Source organism: Nicotiana attenuata, unplaced genomic scaffold, assembly GCF_001879085.1.
Source record: "Nicotiana attenuata strain UT unplaced genomic scaffold, NIATTr2, whole genome shotgun sequence".
Lineage (NCBI taxonomy): Eukaryota > Viridiplantae > Streptophyta > Magnoliopsida > Solanales > Solanaceae > Nicotiana > Nicotiana attenuata.
This window is the reverse complement of record NW_017671013.1, coordinates 287,025-305,581: the sequence shown is the minus strand read 5'-3', so window position 1 is coordinate 305,581 and position 18,557 is coordinate 287,025. Positions and strand designations below refer to the sequence as shown.

Here is an 18,557-nt window from a genome sequence, read left to right as displayed (position 1 = left end):
AAATTGACCTTAAATTGAAGCATTACAATATTTTTCTAGTCGGAAAAGGATTTAAAATGCCCCTAACTATTGAAAAAAGTTTAAAAATACCCTTCATCCACCTATTGAAAAAGGTTTAAAAATACCCTTCATCCACCTATTGGGCTAGAAATACCCCTCCATTCACCTTTTTGGTTCACTTATGCCCTTTGACCGTTAGGTCAATGCTGAATTAAAAATAATGCACCAGTCTATTTTTAAAACTTAAAAAAAATATTTTGCAAAATATTTTTTTTTAAACTAATGCACGAGTAATCCACTAATTTAGTAAAGTCTTCTTCTTTTTTTTTTTAGTTTTTACAAAAAATAATTTAGTTTTTACAAGAAAATATTTTTTTTTTCAATTTTTTTAAAGCATTTTTTTGTAAAAACTGAAAAAATTGGTTTTAATAAAATATTTTTGTTTTTTAATAACTGAAAAAATATTTTCAACAAAATTTTGTTTTGTAAAACTGAAAACAAAAAGAAGAAGAAGAAGACTTTACAAAAATTAGTGGACTACTGGTGCATTAGTTTAAAAAATAAAAATATTTTGCAAAATATTTTTTTTTAAGTTTTACAAAAAGAATAATAATTTATTTTTAATTCAGCATGGACCTAATGGTCAAATGGCATAAGTGAACCAAAAAGGTGGATGGAGAGGTATTTTTAGCCCAATAGATGGATGAAGGATATTTTTAAACCTTTTCCAATAGTTTAGGGATATTTTGAACCCTTTTCCGTTTTCTAGTTTCATTTGTTATGATTGTGATATTCTAGGGTGTAATACGACCTTCTTTACCATAATTATTTGTTGGGCTTTTTTAAAAATAGTTAATTTATATTTATGTATTATGAAATTTATATAATATTGTATTATTTATTAAACACAGAAGAAGTACCCAACTAACTTTATATAATAGTTAACTTATATTTATGTATTATGAAATTTATATAATATTGTATTATTTATTAAACACGGAAGAAGTACCCAACTAACTTTAATCATAGAGGGAAAAGTATAATCCTGCAGAATGATACTTCTTATGTTGCCCAATATATAATAAAGCAAAAAAATTCCCCAAATTAGTTGTCTTAATCTTTTGTTTAGATTATTCTCAAATAATGTTTTTATAGAGGGAATCATTTCTATACAATTTGAACAATATTTAATATTCTATAATAAAAAAGAAAGTTGAATCTCTATTTTATTCTTAAATTTTTTTTTCTAATTTATAAACTATTCCAATTAAAATTGTAATTTAATGAGAGATTGTTTAAAATTTTATCAATTGATACTAATATAAGAACACCTTAATAAAAATCCTACATAATTTATTGTCACTTTTTTAAAAAAATAGTCTTTACCTAAAATAGTCAATAAATAAAACAAATGAAATAATATTTCTTAAGAAGATAATAGAATTGTTGTATATAAATGTATGTAACCATAGTATGTTTTTAATCAGATAAATGTTGAATTATAAAATTACCAAACAGATAATTTTTTAGTTAAAAGTACTAATTGAAAAAACGAAATTAAAGGTGCCAGGTAGTCTGCTTTCAAACAAAAGATAGTTAGGGAATAGGATGTGGGGTCCACATGAATAATTCAGTAGTTTGGGCTACGTTATTTTTGATTTTTTTCAACATTAGAAACCATAATCAAGTCAGCAAAGGATGAAATTATATTTTTAAAATGACCATAATGCCCTTGGTCGACCTCCTCTTCTCTCTTCTACTCCCTCCGTTCCAGTTTATGTGTACCTATTTCCTTTTTGGTCCGTTCTAAAAAGAATGACCCCTTCCTAAATTTGGAAATAATTTGGCCTAAACTTACAATTCTATCTTTAGTGAGAAGCTTTTATAACCACAAAAATACTCTGGGCCCCTTTCTAACTTGTTTAGGACCACAAGCAAAAGTCTTTATTTTTTCTTAAACTCTATGCCCAGTCAAACAGGTTCACATAAATTGAAACGGAGGGAGTATATAATAGGAAAAAAACAACAACAACTAGGGCATTCAATATATAGTGGAGCACCATGGTCAAATATAAGTCCCATTTAATTTACTCTACGTTGCGAACAATTGAGTGAAGTTATTAGCGATGATTCCTATGTTTTGGATTGACCAAACAGAGAACTGCTAAACAAAATACAGTACATGCATAAAGACAACCAAGACTGTGGGTCAGAACGGGCGCAGGACACGAGCTTCTGTTTACACGTTTCGTAACTAACGATCAACCCGACGTTGAAAAGTCATCTCAGTAATAAAGTCAGGCTGCAAAAGCAATAACTCTTTACGCCGTTTATTGCTCCGTCAGCTTTTTAGTGGGCCCACGATCATACGTGGAAATGTTGGTAGGCTCCACAATGAAACACCACGTGTACAGCCTAGTTACTTTTTGGTCAGAACGGGTAAAGAGTGTGTCAGTACTATTGTGACACGTGAGTATCACACGCTCGAAAAGGTATAACCCAAGCCCCACTTCTCCCCATTTTGATTGATCCACATTTTCCCTATTTTAGTCCCCACTTTATATTTACCATTGAAAATGCCACTACTTTTCTCCAAAGTCAATATTTAAATATATTTTATTAAAAAGAAAAGTGCAGCAGAAATAGTTCTTTGATCCAGGGGCTCCTCCAGCTTATTGGTATGTTACGTACTCTTTTGTTTCAATGTTTTTTTTTTTAATTAAAAAATTATGTTTATCAATTCATTTTACTTTCTGCATAAATATTGCTGTTCCGGTGAAGGAAATAGTCTTCTTTCTGCGATAGAAGAGTACAAATTGAATTAGTTGAACATCTGTCTCAGCAAATAAAAACAACTTGAACAATCAGTGGCGGAGCCATAATTTTCATTAAGGAGAGTCAATATATAACAAATAAATTCATCAAGAAGTTAAGGGTGTCATTATATAGTATAACTACATATTTTTTTAAAAATTACCGAGCTAAACAGTGTAATTTTCCGACGAAGGGATTTCGGTTGACACTCCTTGGGTGCATGTGACTCCGCCACTATTGACAATTTAAAATATACTTTTCAGGTGATTAAATTTAAATATTATTTAATGGACAAAAATAATATAAAAAATTAAACCCAATCTATGTTGTAATATTATATTAAATCAATTCATAATTAAAAAGTATCTAAATGGAATCCGAGTTTGATTAGCTATTTTACAAGAGACATGGGTTACATATGCGCCAGCTTACTTTGTTCTTTCGTACAGTATTTTAGTTCGCAATATATTCTCTTTTGCCTTCTCAAATGATGATACAAACATCTGTTATAATATTATTATTATTATAATCCTTATACTGCCTAAACAGAATGAAGTGTAATATGTAATTATTTTAAAAAAAAGATTTTATGAGCTGATTATTAATAAATTGAGCATAGGGACTAGGAAGAAATTAACAATTAAGTGGTTTATTTAAGTAGGATTACTTTTTGTCCCTTACGTATGCAGGACCATAAGGAGATAGAGATTCTAATGTCCTAAATTATTGTTGAGCTCATAAACATTCCAAATAAATATCTTACATTAGCATATTAGATCTTTATAAGGACCACTGTAGAATGTGGTGGAGCGGTAAATAATTTTATTCAAGCTTTGGGTATAGAATTGTTTTTGGTAAAAAAAATACTTCATCCTTAAAGTAGGATTTTTCGGTGCAAATTCAAATTAATCAAATCTAAGTGGCCATTTGAACATAAGAATTGTAAAATTCCTAAAAAAAAAGTGAAATATTTTTTCAAGTGAAAATGATATTTGAAAATTAGAGTTGTGTTTGGACATGAATATAATTTTGGGTTGTTTTTGAAGTTTTGTGAGTGATCCGAGTGAAAATTCTGAAAAAATAGTTTTTTGGAGTTTTTCAAATTTTAGAAAAAATCCTAAATTTATCTTTAAGTGAAAATCGAAAATTTTATGGTCAAACACTGATTATGCGAAAAAAAATTAAAAAAAAAATTTATGTCCAAACGGGCTCTTAAATTAGGTACTGAACACCTGGTGAAAAACCAAATAAAAGATGTTTTATCAGGGTTATTTCAGGACAAAGACATATACAGGTCACAAGCTTCCAAGAACATATTCATTCTTGTCTAAAATAATTGAATTCGTTGTCCTCTCAAATCAGTGATTTAAGTCAAGGTGCTTTTTAATTTTAGGAGACTGGTAACACTAAATATAATAAATACATCTATTTGTTTATTTATCATTTTTCTAGGTCTATTATATATACCTTTTTTGCTCTTCCTAGCCAGAAATCTAATTTTATTTAAATCATCCGTCATGCATATAAAGTTGTCGCTCCACTTGGTCTGATGCTCCAACTTGGTGACATCTAAAAAGGCGAATAGTATTTAGTTAGAAAAAACTTAATTACTCGAATCCCGTGCTAAATTATGCAAAATTATTATGGTTAAATAATAAATTGAGTTAATATGTTCTACTCCTATTAAATAGTAGGGCTGCTTATCAGGCGGATTGGGCGGTTATTTACTCTTAACGGTTTGGCTTATCGGTTATCGGCTTTTAAATGTATTAATCTGCTAGCTGCCCGATAAGGTATTGGGCGGATTGGTATCGGTTTAGCTCAAATCGGGCGGTTGATTTGCCTAGCAAAATTATCAATGATTCTAGGAATCCAGCAGTACTACCAGAAGAAGGAAAATAAGCAAAAAAATTAGGACTTGACATGACTTCGGTTTAATAAAGAAGACAAGAAATGGCTACTCTTCGCGCTTCTCTTCGACAACAGCTTCCTCTTGAAATCATTAAGGTTTGTGAAACGTGTGTTCCCTTTTCTTTTGTTTTCCCAACTTTCCCTCGATCGCAGAAATCGTATTGCACTAATTCTACAAGAGAAGCCAGGTCTAGTCTCATTAATTTCTCGGGGACAGATCTGTTGTTTCATCTAATTAATGTTCATAAAATATAAGCAATTTATGTATGTCATTTTGCTCCGAAAGTAATAGATAATGAATCAATTTCTTTTATCTTTGTTAGTGTTGTAATAAATCAGAATTTTTTTATTCAACTTCTTTTTCCAGTTAAATTGAATATATTCCTATACTCCTATTTAGGAGTATAGGATTATCCGTTAAGAAAATTAAATAATTCGCCCCCAAACCGATAAGCCGTTAATAAAAAAATTTCAATCCGTTCCCCGTCCGTTAAGCCGTTAAGCCGTTACCAGTAAGCGATTAAGCTTCGGTTCAGTTCGGTTTTCGGTTTCGGATCGGTTTTGAACACCCCTATTAAATAGGGGTATTATCAGTTTTAGCCCGTGCCATAATCTATTTACTGCCAAAAAAGTGTATAAAATTATATTTTTTCGACTATTATTTTTACAGCAGCTATACAATGTCATTTTCTATTAAATATTAGAATTAAGTAAATTTTCGTTAACACATACATATTATACATTTATTGATGTGTTGTGTGCACCGTGTGTGAATAGGCATTTCCGTTAAATATAATACTTCATACTTTAGGAAAAAATAAATAAAAGAGACTAATAAATGCAAGTAATTGAAGAGGCTCTTTTTTGGAAGTAAAATAAAAATTTCCATAGGATTTGTGCAGTTGTTAATGTGTTCAAATGACATTAAGAAAATGTTCACATTTTTTCAGTCATTTCCATTTAAATCAAACCAATTGAGTTTGGTTAGATAAATCATTTCGGTCTAGCTTTCAATTCAAGTATTCATGAAAAGGATGGTTATGCTTTTTTTTAATTTAAAAAAAATTCATTAACGAGCACAATAAATAAATATTCCACACACATTTATCCCAAAAAGAATATCATCTTTTTATATTTAAAAATAATTTAATTTTAAATTTCTTATTTTGGTTGTAATGTCCATTCCTTGATAAAGTTATGTGGTGCTTTCGCGGGTGGGAAATAGTATGTACCCTATTATAAAAATAGTTATAGTTTGTTTTAATTCATTCTGTACACTTTATAAAAAAAAAAAACTTCAAACTATAATTTGTTTTAAGATTATAAATTAAAAGTTTTTTTTTAATCCTATAAAATGAGGGGAGGGAATAGTACTTTGTTTATAAATAAAGGGTGATTTAGTAATACTAACTCACTTTTGTCTTCCTACAGCTTATATATACATAACGACATCAAAGTACAGAAGTTTGTCAGAGAATTAGCTTAGCTTCTTTAAAAACAGCTCAATGTCTACCAAGAATTCCACCCCCACCACTATCCCACCACTACCACCGTCAGCCGCCGGGAAGTTGAACGGAGAGCCACCATCTGATCACGAAAGATGTCCGGTGGAGGAGGTGGCGTTGGTAGTTCCAGAAACAGACGACCCCACTTTACCTGTAATGACATTCAGAGCATGGTTTCTTGGACTGACTTCATGCACTCTCTTGATTTTTCTCAACACTTTCTTTATATACAGAACTCAGCCTTTAACTATTTCAGCTATTCTCATGCAAATAGCTGTGCTCCCAATTGGGAAATTCATGGCTGCTACACTTCCTAAAAGGAGTTACACTCTGTTTGGGAGATGGGGTTTTAGTTTAAATCCAGGGCCATTTAATATCAAAGAGCATGTTGTTATTACAGTTATGGCCAATTGTGGTGTTTCCATTGGAGGAGGTGATGCTTATTCCATTGGGGCTATTACTGTTATGAAGGCTTATTATAAGCAAAGCTTGAATTTCCTTTTTGCTCTTCTTATTGTCTTGACCACTCAGGTACATTTCATTTTATTATACTCTTTTACTTGTGCATAACTAGTTAAATTGTTGCCATGTCACGGTTCGAGCCGTGGAAACAGGCTCTTACAGAAATGCATATAAGGTTGCGTATAATAGACCTTGTGGTCCGACCCTTCCTCGGACCCGCGCATAGCCCTCCCTCGGACCCCGTGCATCGCGGGAGCTTAGTGCACTGCTTTTTTACTTGTGCATAAGTGTAAATTAAAGACATATATTTATAATCTGAAGTTTGTGGTTAAAGTTATATTGAATTTTCCTTCTTGAAAGCTTCAGTGTTTGATTTGAGTTGGAGTTGGTCACTAAAAGACAAAAAGGATAAAGGGAAAGCGTTGAAGTTAAGCATACTATATACATCAAACTGTAGTCTATTTGTCTTGACTCGTTTCAGTCTTTATTCTTGTAATTTGAATTTCATGCACTTGGTATGGGGGAAAATATTTTACTTGGGAAAAGGATTTCTGGATAGTTTTCCAGCATTTTGGTTGGTTTTAAATGTATGAGACATATATTAACCGTATAAATTGGAGGATTAAGGTGTGATGTTAGTACTTTGTGATATTTTTGAGTATTAAAGGTTGTCAATAGAGACTGATAGTTTAAGTAAGTGATAATGAGTAAGAGTTTTGATATTTGTAATCGAAAATGATTTTCACCAACAAGCAAGAAAGTCATTTTTTCCATTTTGATGGAATGTATCTTCTGTGGAGAAAACATTTTCCACAGTTTGATGTAACCAAACATTTACCAAAAATATTTTACATGAAAACATGTTCCATCACAAATCCAGAAAGTTTATGTTTCTGATAATATATGTATTTGTGCAGCTAGTGGGGTATGGATGGGCTGGGATGTTGAGGAGATACTTGGTTGATCCTGTGGATATGTGGTGGCCGTCAAACCTTGCTCAAGTCTCCCTATTCAGGTTCCCCTTCTGTTTGTTCATCGCCTTTGCACCTGTGGCTCTCCTTTTGTTAAAAATAATATTCAGTACCATCTCAAATGCAACACAAAGATAGCAATATATATGATGTTTATTAACACTAAATTCTTAACTCAATATATATGATGTTTATTAACACTAAATTCTTAACTTTGTCTTGATCAAATCTGAGTTCTTTCATTTCTATTCTACTGGATTGGGGGAAGTGCTTGAATGAATCTTATTTAGGTTTTCTGAGCGGTGGTATGACACAAGTCCATTTGGTTTATGCACTGTTTTAACAATCTAGTGGAGGTAATACATAACATAACATAGCACAAATAACTGCATGCCATGGTTATCAGTGAAGGTGAAAAGTGTCAACCAAGAATATACAATATGTTTCAATTTCATAATGTCTGATGAGACTTCTTGCCGCAATATCTGTAAATATAGTATAAATTGAAAGATCTCTTATGAGAGATACTGCTGGTGCTTCATTGAACAGTTTTAACACAAGTTACCAAATTGCACAATGTTATATTATCAGCTCTTTGTGATCTATTTTGTGCTTTTTATATATATGACTTTCCTCATAACAGGGCACTTCACGAGAAGGAACAAAAAACAAGAGGCTTGACAAGGATGCAGTTTTTCCTTGTATTTATGGCTGCAAGCTTCGCATATTACGCTTTCCCAGGCTATCTATTTCCGATTTTAACCTTCTTCTCATGGGTTTGTTGGGCATGGCCACGTAGTATCACAGCTCAGCAAATTGGCTCTGGATACCATGGCCTTGGCGTGGGTGCTTTTACTCTCGATTGGGCTGGTATATCAGCATATCATGGAAGTCCGTTAGTGACACCATGGACCTCGATTCTTAATGTTGGCATTGGATTTATCATGTTCATATACATCATCATTCCTCTATGTTACTGGAAGTACAACACTTTTGATGCCCGGAAGTTCCCTATCTTTTCAAATCAGCTGTTCACATCTAGCGGCCACAAATATGATACCACTAAGATCTTGACCCCACAATTTGATCTCAACATTGCTGCTTATGAAAGTTACAGCAAGCTCTACCTCAGTCCTTTATTTGCCCTCTCAATTGGATCAGGATTCGCAAGGTTTACTGCAACCCTCACACATGTTGCACTATTTCATGGCAGGTTGGCCTTTCATAAAGCTTTATATACATTCATCTTGTCATTTTTACTCTTTATGTGTCTTACTTTTCCTTTTAATCTGTTTCAAAAAGAATGCCTCTTTCTATATTTGGTAACTCTTTAACTCTAACATTCCACATAGCATATTTAAGACCACAAGATTCAAGAGCATTTTGGTATATTACACACATCTTTAGTTTAAGACCACAAGATTTAAAAGTCTTCCTTACTTTTCTTAAACTTCATGCCTGCTCAAACTAAGACACAAAATAAAATGGAGGGAGTAATACTTAGAAAGTTGAAGTTATCTTCGGCTGTCTGACTCCAGGGTTTGTCTCTTAATCTTGAAGATGAAATGAGATCCATTGCTTAGTTGCATGCTCTGTCGAAGTTCCTAGATGTCGGTACCACCGTAGTAGGGCTAAGATTGAATGGATATGCATTATGTTAAATACTAATACCACTATACACCCTTATAAAAAAAACTAATACCGCTAGACAGGTCTAGGATAGTGTCAGTTATTGTACACCTGCAAATATCAAAGAAAGAGTAAAATTGCTTAAGTTTGGTGTGTAGAGCAATTTAAGTGGCAAGACATTTTTAAGAGAGAAACAGCTCTAATGAACGTGGTGTTAACAATCTGCCATGATTTTACCTTGGCCAGTGATATCTGGAAGCAAAGTAGATCTGCTGTGAAGAATGTCAAATTGGACATCCATGCAAAATTGATGAAGAGTTACAAGCAAGTTCCTCAGTGGTGGTACCTCGTATTATTGTTCGGTAGCATAGCCCTTTCACTTCTGATGTGTTTTGTGTGGAAAGAAGATGTGCAGCTGCCATGGTGGGGTATGCTGTTTGCGTTTGGTCTTGCTTGGATTGTTACTCTCCCTATAGGAGTCATACAAGCGACTACCAACCAGGTGACTTGAATGTTAAAGTGCTATTCCAATCTTGACCCTATAGGAGTTCAATTCAGTGACGAACTTGTAATTTCAATGCAGCAACCTGGATATGACATAATTGCACAGTTCATAATTGGTTACATCCTCCCAGGAAAACCAATTGCGAACTTGATTTTCAAAATCTATGGCCGGATCAGTACCATTCATGCTCTCTCCTTTTTAGCCGATCTTAAACTTGGTCACTACATGAAAATTCCACCACGATGCATGTACACAGCTCAGGTTAGTAAATTCTTTCTCTGCTTTGAACGATTCAAACTAACGTGTTTGCAAGGATGTCCTAGTTTCCACTTCATTCTTCTTCATTCCCTTTCTTCCAGCTTGTGGGGACACTGGTTGCCGGAACAGTAAACCTTGCAGTGGCATGGTGGATGCTAGGAAGCATCGAGAACATTTGTGATGTTGAGACTCTTCATCCTGACAGCCCATGGACCTGTCCAAAATTCCGAGTTACATTTGACGCTTCTGTCATATGGGGTCTAATTGGACCAGAGCGATTGTTTGGTCCTGGAGGATTATATAGGAACTTGGTATGGTTATTCCTCATTGGTGCAGTGCTGCCGGTGCCTGTTTGGGTGCTAAGCAAAGTCTTCCCTGAAAAGAAATGGATCCCATTGATCAACATACCAGTTATATCTTATGGTTTTGCCGGAATGCCACCAGCCACGCCAACCAATATCGCTAGCTGGCTCATTACCGGAATGATATTCAACTATTTTGTATTCAAATACCGGAAAGAATGGTGGCAGAAATACAACTATGTTCTGTCAGCTGCCCTGGATGCTGGAACAGCTTTTATGGGTGTTTTATTGTTCTTTGCTTTGCAAAATGAGGGCAAAAACTTGAAATGGTGGGGAACTGAGTTAGACCACTGTCCCTTGGCAACTTGCCCTACAGCCCCTGGGATTGTAGTGGCAGGATGTCCAGTTTTCAAGTAGCCCACAAGAGAAAAAATGATTGAATATTAGTATTAGACAAGTTTAGTCTTAAACAAGTCTAAACTGGTGTAAGTTATTTATAACAAGCATTGATGTAATTTTGAGTATAACTTGTAGCTTTGCGCCATGTAAATGATTTGATTGTCAATCATTAAGCAATTCAATGAGTTTCCTCCTTCTCAAGTGCTAATATTTTTCAACTAATATACAGTCAGACCTCTCTATAACAACATCCTTATATAACACTTATTTTATTCCGAAAGCAAATGTAATACATCAAATGCAAGCGTTGGACTCCAATCGAGCGAAACATAAGCTTTGTAGATTATTGGCTCTAGTTTTCTTCTATATATTTGGTTTTTTAGTGATAGATATTGCTTCTATATAGGACTAATATAATTGTAAGGCGAAATACATAAACAACCCCTTCAAGTTGTCCTCAACGACCAGCTGAACATCTCAAGTGAGCCTATTTTCAATTAGACCCTTTATTTATTCACAATAGAAGATCAACTAAACACCCGACCATGTTAGCTCCCATTGCGTGAAATCCACTCTCTAGGACGCGAGTTGCCAACCTAAAATTAGGTTTTTTTTTCTTTTTTTTACTAAAATAATGTGGACCCACTTAATTTTCATACCCCCTTCTCCTCCAATTCTCTCCTCCACCATTCAATACCCTCCTCTAACCCTAAATCACCTTTGCCTCCATTACAAAAGAACAAAATTACCAAATATATCATCACATCAAATTCAACAAATTTAAAGTTAGTGAAGAAATAATTGCCAAATGAACGATTGATCGAGCAAGAAAATCAGCAAAAATGTGAAGGGTAATCTGATAGTAACTCCTGTAATTAAAGGGACAATTCTGCCTGGTATTACGCGAAAGAGCATAATCGACGTAGCTCTTAGTCAAGGATTCCAGGTTGAGGAACGACTGGTGTCCGTGGATGAATTGCTTGATGCTGATGAAGTTTTTTGTACGGGAACAACAGTGGTTGTATCTCCTGTGGGTAGCATTACTCATCAAGGGAAAAGGGTAACATATGGAAATAACGGGGTTGGTCTTGTGTCGCAGCAATTATACTCTGCACTTACTAGTCTACAAATGGGACTCGCAGAGGATAAGATGGGTTGGATTGTCAAGCTTAAGTGAGCTTCCAATCAAGAGTAGTATTTTCTGTTGGTGCAAAAAAATTTAACTTGGAAGTTTTCAAACACTTGTGATCCAGAGTGTATCTTGATTATTCAAAAAAAAAAAAATGGGAGCATTGCTTCAATATGTCTGTCGGCAAGATCCAGCTGTTTTTCTAGCTCTAAAGTTAGTGGCTCAAATAGCAATACCCCTTTGAATTTCCCGGAAATTTTGATAAATGGGTCATTTGAATTTCCACAACTTTTATAAATATAGAAGATGAGTTTGAGGAAGATGAAGGGAGGGGGGGGGGGGGTAGGGGGGGGGAGAGGAAAAGAGACGCTGGGGAAGGGTTTTTTCATTTTAAATTTATTTTATTTTTTTTTTGGTTAATTTGTGTTAAGTTTTAATTACAAATTACACGTGTCGTTCAATGATTGGCTCATTTGGCAAGTGTAACTCACGCATCTGGTATGCTGTACCAGGGTGTCTATTTGATTTACTTAACAGACACTTGAAGTGTCTACTTGATAAATAGGTATGTTGAGGTGTTCAAATGACCGTTGTGGACAACTTGAAGGGGTCATTTATGTATTTCGCCTAATTGTAACTCTAAACTCTTCTCCTGTTTTGAGAATTGTGTTGTAACAAAAGGGTATTATTCCTTCAAAAACACCTATAAATGTTGCGCCTATAGTTTTACTTTCGTGTAGCATTTCATCTGGCAATATCAGTAGACTTACACTATGGTTGCATCACATTAGCAAAACAAACATCACATGGAAATTTTTAAAAAGGGTGCATGTGGTTGCATAGCTAAAGTACATGATCGAACTGATTGATTTGTATTCCATTTCTGAAATGAGATATACACCAACTTCTTTAATCCAAATTAACCACTGCTAAATGAATCTAACAATCAGCAATCTGCATGACAATTAATTGAACGAAAACGAACTCTAGTTCTCACACAACTTTGAAAATTGTTCTCAGAAGTACAAGAAAATAGGTTTCACCGAGGAAATGAAGCACATTTCTTTTCAAAGAAAATAAATGTTTTTTATTACATTGGAGGATCGAGAAGGGAAAGAGGGAAAAGGGATAGTGAGAATTAAACCGACACCTATTGTATGACTGCAAAGTCAAAAGGGGTCTACTCATTGGATGTTGGAACTGAAAAAAAGGGCAAATAAGGACTAAGTGCTTACACGTAAATTGACTGAATCACGGTAGAGAATTTGATGTTCACAACATTTCCTCTGCCGCGTCTTTCTTTTCCCTTGTTTCTTGAGTGGCCATGAGCTAGGCCTGACTTCTAATAATTTGTCACCAGATTTAAGTTATTAAAAGACTTATCATCCAGGCGGGTGTTATGGAAATTTCACCTCTGTATGGACTTGTAAAGTACCACCGTCACATATTTGGACAGGAATCGATTAGTTGAACCAAGTGCTACCACAGACGGCGTACTCTTGCCCTTCTGCATGTAGAGATGGTTAAGTACCACATGTTGAGGTCTCGAGAGAGGAGGTGGAATTTCCATGTGAGATGACGGTACGTTGAGTAAAGTCATCTGTAGATGAGGCGGAACTAAAGGTGGCTCCTTGGCATAGTCCTCTGCTCCAAGTTGCAAGTTACTGTAGCTGGAATCTGGGGACTGAGGAGGTTCAAACCCAGAAATGCTTTCAATATCTTCTGGAACATAATCCTGCATCATGCATCAAAAAGCACAAGCTTTGTCAACTTAGCATTTAATCAGCCACAACCTTTGTCAACTTGTGACTTTTCAAAGCGAAGGGAATCAATTGGCCAGGAACTAAAAGACTTGAACACATTCCTCTTCTCATAGAGAGAGAGTATACTGTGCTCATTAGGACAATATCAAGAACATAGTCCAATGAAAGTTTGCCTACCCCAAAATGAAAAATAGGAAGTATTTTCAGACGAACCAGCTACGCTGATATGCTCACACTCTACGAACAAATGGTAACATATTTTTTACCTTTTAACAATCATCTAATCTTACCAAGTAGTTTTTTTTCTTCTTTTTTTCTTTTTGTTTATGGCAGAATGCTTGACATTTTTCTATATTCATGTTATTTTATATAGTTTTCACAAATTTCAAGTACTCAATTATCTCAACTAATCATATTTAAACTTGATGTGATATTTTCTATATCAAACTAACTTTTCACCTATTACTTTCATTAGTTCTTCTCTGCTAGATATAAACTATTTATAAAGTACACAAGTCAAATTTAGCATCTTATAAGTTCAGGAGCATTTTCTTTTCCGAAACCATTTTGAGTAGCAACAGGTTTGGGGGTGGGATGCAGTTGCTAAAGTAGGATGCATACGAGACATTCATAAGCCCAATTTCAAGCAGCAGCAACACAGTATTTGCTCTCTTTTCCTTTATGTTTTTTCTCTATAACTGGCGTAACAATAAGTCAATAACTACATATCGATCATAGAGTAGTTAGGTTGACTATACGAATATATCTATGTCACTCTAACAAAAAAGACTACTAGCAAAGCACATAAGGGTGTGGCCTAGTAATCAATAAAGTGGGTTGAGAACCAATGAGGGCTCAGGATCAAATCCCAGCAGAGACAAAAAAACTAGGTGATTTCTTCTCATTTGTCTGATCCTTGGTGGAGTACTGGTAGGAGGTAGTAGGTACCTTGTGGAACTAGTTGAGGTGCATGCAAGCTGGCCCGGACACAGTGGTTATTGAAAAAATGACTCCAAGCAAACCATTGGGTCAAGTGTAAGAACACAGCTAAACCTAAATCCCAACTGTTTGGTATCGCATATATGGATCTTTTGTTTTTTGAGAAAAGTAATGGTTTTATGTACATGCGAGCACAAAGATTGTGCCAAAATTACAAATGGATTCAGTTCCTTTACATTGCTAAAAGGAAGGTGAGAAAATCTAAAATCCTATCTACTGAGTTGGCATCGTCTAGTCTACACCAAAAAGCCAAAAAAGACAGGCATCTATGTTTCAGTATATGAATGTTTTCGTATTTGCTTTCAAAACATCATTGATCTCTTGCTTTCATTGTGTTCAACTCTTTGCTAAGTCCCCATGACTTTCAAGAAAGTATATGTCGTGTCTGGAGGTTAAAGGCAGCAAAATAATATGTAGACAGTACATTAAATTTATTGATGGCTAAATCTTGTATGCTTCTGATGAGAAGTGGAATAAATGAATTTTTACAAAATGAAAAAGATCAGATGTTAGGAAATTTTGCTTGCATGCATGAAGCACGATTGGCAGCGCTGTGAATATACAGCTGGGGAGAAAAGGAGGAAAATAGTAAAAGTATTCCCACAGCCCATTCCTTGATACTTCTGTATATATATCATTTTCTCCAAAAGAAAAAAAAGGCATTCAGATTGAGAGAGATCATTTCCATTAAGAACGGATCGTCCAGTTACAGTCTACTTTTTCAGTTTTTCACCAAACACTCCACACTGAAAGACTACACTATGGCCGTATTTACTAAGACGGGTAGAGATAGCTCTTCCATAATTTCTTTAATTCGTAAAGAACAGCTGGTCCCTCACTATAACATCATCCTCTAAGCAACTTGACAACATATCAATAGGTATATAATGAGACAAACTTTTTTTCAGTATAGATAATGAGGTCTACCTTAAATTAACCATAAACTTTCTTCTATGACTCTCAATGGCTACAGGGATCGGGGTTCAGCAAAACCTTCACCTGTGTTTTTCTCTACCATTGATTTGCTTAGACAAAACAGAAATCTCTTCAGGTTTTATCTCAAGGGCTCCCACGTTTCACAGTTTGTGGTGCTTTGACACCACTATATAACAACAAATTGCTGTTGAAGTTAAGGCTTTCTCAGAAAAAAGCTAGATTCAGCAGGTCGACTGTTTGGACCAAAACACTTTACAATCTATATCAAAGTCATTTTTGAACAAGACATGGATCCATATGCAGGGGCGGATCTAGCATGTTATCTACGGGTTCCCGTGAACCCAGTAGCTTTTGTCCAAACAGTGTAAATGTGTTCTAAAAATTCATTAAATAGCTACAAATATTTAAATGTGAACCCAGTTACTATTGAAAATTTACTCGAAGTCGTTGTAGGAACCCATAAACATTAAATCCTGGATCCGCCTCTGTCCATATGCAGACACTTCTTGTGCCCATCATGATATTATCATAGAGCAAAAAAGTCAAGACCGGAGAGACTCCCATAGTTATAAGCTCAACTCCCTAACAGTGTTCACAAAGCCAAAACATCATTTCAGAAACTAATATCTTACTTGAGCATTAAACACACATAATAAATCAAGATTATACTCTTCTTGGTTCGACAGGGTAGTTAACCCAACTCATAACCCTTCACAATCAATCTCAAAGGACCACGCAAAGTTCTTAAATTTCAAGAGAGTATGTTATATATATGTGTCTGTGCATATTAGCTAAGTCCTTATTGACGTCCAGCTTCCTTCTATTCTTGCTTTGGTCTTTTTAATAGGAAATACAATAGAAACTACGCTTGGAATCAATAGAATCCTTGAGAGGATATGAATGGTAATAATTTTGAGATGACAAATGTACCTTAACATCCAAAATGTTGTAAGTATTCCCTACTTCATCCTGGACGCATGGCAAGTCAGGGGAACATCTCCACTGTCCATCAACTATAAACCTATACTGATAAACTCCAGAAGGAAGCACCTTCAAAATGGTAAAATCTTTCCCAGATCTTTGCAAAGGGTTCCTGAGAAAAAGAAGTTTAATTTGCCGTGTCAGCTTGCAATCTAAGCTAAAGAAGTTGAGGATTTTGTCTTTTTCAATATAGAGCATGGATGAAGAATATCAAGCTTACAACCTTGACTTCCAATTATCCCATGATCCCTCCACGGCAACTTCTTTGCCGTCATGTGTCCATGATATCAGTGTGGGAACTCCTTGCTCATCATTCAAGTCGTCGTACCCTGAGGTGGTTTGCATCCATGAAGGGTTTGGGATGTGCACCTCCTCAGGTCTTTGTAAAGGGACCACTGGCATCTGGGGCAAAACATTTTCAAAATAAACAAATTCACATAATCCCTCTAAAACAAGAACCCAAACTATAAGAAGATTAACATCCGGCAATCAATTTCTGAGGAGTAAACACAACAGACATAGATGTAACCATAGTTGCTAGGAAGCTGAAAATGCTAGCTAGTGCTTAACAAGTGGTTAATGCAGTTCCATGAATCCATTAAAGCCAAAAAAATTTATCTTTCTACATTTTTCAATCATCGAAGGGAGCCTTGGCGTAACTGGTAAAGTTGTTGCCATGTGACAAGGAGTTCGAGCTATGGTAAGGCTGCGTCCAATAGATCCTTGTGGTCCGGCCCTTCCCCGGACATCGCGCATAGCGGGAGCTTAGTGCACCGGTTAGCCTTCACATTTTTCAATCATCCTCAAGGAGGAGAATCCCCAGATAAATATAAAAGGTAGTAGCACTTACCAATTTTCAGACAATCTGAATATTACTGTAAAACTCTTCAATTCAATTTCTGATAAAGCAAATTCCATAATTAGAGGAACAATAATTAGAGCCTGACATTCCAAAAACAAACCATAAGCATATTTGTTATTCAAAGTTATGACCTTTTTTCAGATCTAACCATTTTAATTCTATAATACAAATCTGTCCACCCTAAATCTACATCATTCCACCATTTACACACAAAAAGATGAAAACTTTACATCAAACACAAACAACCCAAATTTGGCAAGAACTAACCTGAGGTCGAAACATTATAGGTGATTGAGAAACCCTGGGACTTGAAGGTGGAGAGTGACCCCCAATCAATTCACCATCCATTATGTTATCTTGTACCACTGCAACACCTGAACCTGAACCCTCAAATCCAGATTGGCTATTACCACTAACTTCTTCTCTTCCATTAACATTTCCCATTATTAAAGTTTGTATTTTTAACACAAACCCAGAAAAAAGGAACCTACTTGGAATCTACAAAAAGAGATTCCTTTGTGTAAACAAAAGGAAAAAACAAAAAACAAAAAAAAAGTAGTACTAGTATGTAACTATATATAAACATGTTCACCCACTACTTTATTAATGACATCACAACTTTGACATTATTACAGCTTATAGTAAAAAAAAATTAAGATTATTAAGAAATGTGTTTTTGAGATTAGATTAGATTGAGTGCTGATGAGTGAAGTGAGGGAACACAGGAGGGGGGAAAAAAGGAAAAAAGAGAAAAGAAAGGGAAAAAAGAAGAAGATATTTTATGCAATCCAATGAGTTTGGAACTATGTTGCAGCATAATAGTACAAATAATGATACCAAAAACAATAATGATCTGTGCACATTTAAGTGATACTGTTAGTATGAATAAATACTTTAAAACATTGTTGTAATTATTACTAATAATGATGCTGAAAACTATAATACATTAGTACTACTAATTAATATTTTTTGTTATTACTCCTTCTTTGATCTGTGCACATATAAGAAATATAATACTTACAAATATGTAGAAATTACGCCACCATAATTATTTAATAAATAATTCTGAAAGTTTAAAAGAATATATCAGTATTATATCAACAAAATTGAAAACACATATATAGATATTTA

At 34.6% G+C, this 18,557-nt stretch overlaps 2 protein-coding genes across 2 annotated transcripts; one reads left to right on the top strand and one right to left on the bottom strand.

Annotated features, from left to right (window-relative positions):
- Positions 1–2,572: 2,572 nt before the first annotated feature.
- LOC109205231 (oligopeptide transporter 3) lies at positions 2,573–10,957 on the top strand. The gene is made up of 7 exons (XM_019367915.1): positions 2,573–2,678; positions 6,157–6,761; positions 7,610–7,707; positions 8,307–8,876; positions 9,539–9,794; positions 9,876–10,058; positions 10,157–10,957. Exons 2-7 carry the CDS (start codon positions 6,231–6,233, stop codon positions 10,772–10,774), a joined length of 2,256 nt encoding a protein of 751 aa, XP_019223460.1. The 5' UTR covers positions 2,573–2,678; positions 6,157–6,230; the 3' UTR covers positions 10,775–10,957.
- Positions 10,958–12,854: 1,897 nt separating this feature from the next.
- LOC109205229 (SNF1-related protein kinase regulatory subunit beta-2) lies at positions 12,855–18,209 on the bottom strand. Its single transcript, XM_019367914.1, has 4 exons — positions 17,694–18,209; positions 16,788–16,966; positions 16,514–16,676; positions 12,855–13,620 (listed from the first exon to the last, which is right to left on the bottom strand). The coding sequence occupies exons 1-4, from the start codon at positions 17,868–17,870 to the stop codon at positions 13,294–13,296; spliced, it is 846 nt and encodes a 281-aa protein (XP_019223459.1). The 5' UTR covers positions 17,871–18,209; the 3' UTR covers positions 12,855–13,293.
- Positions 18,210–18,557: the final 348 nt, after the last annotated feature.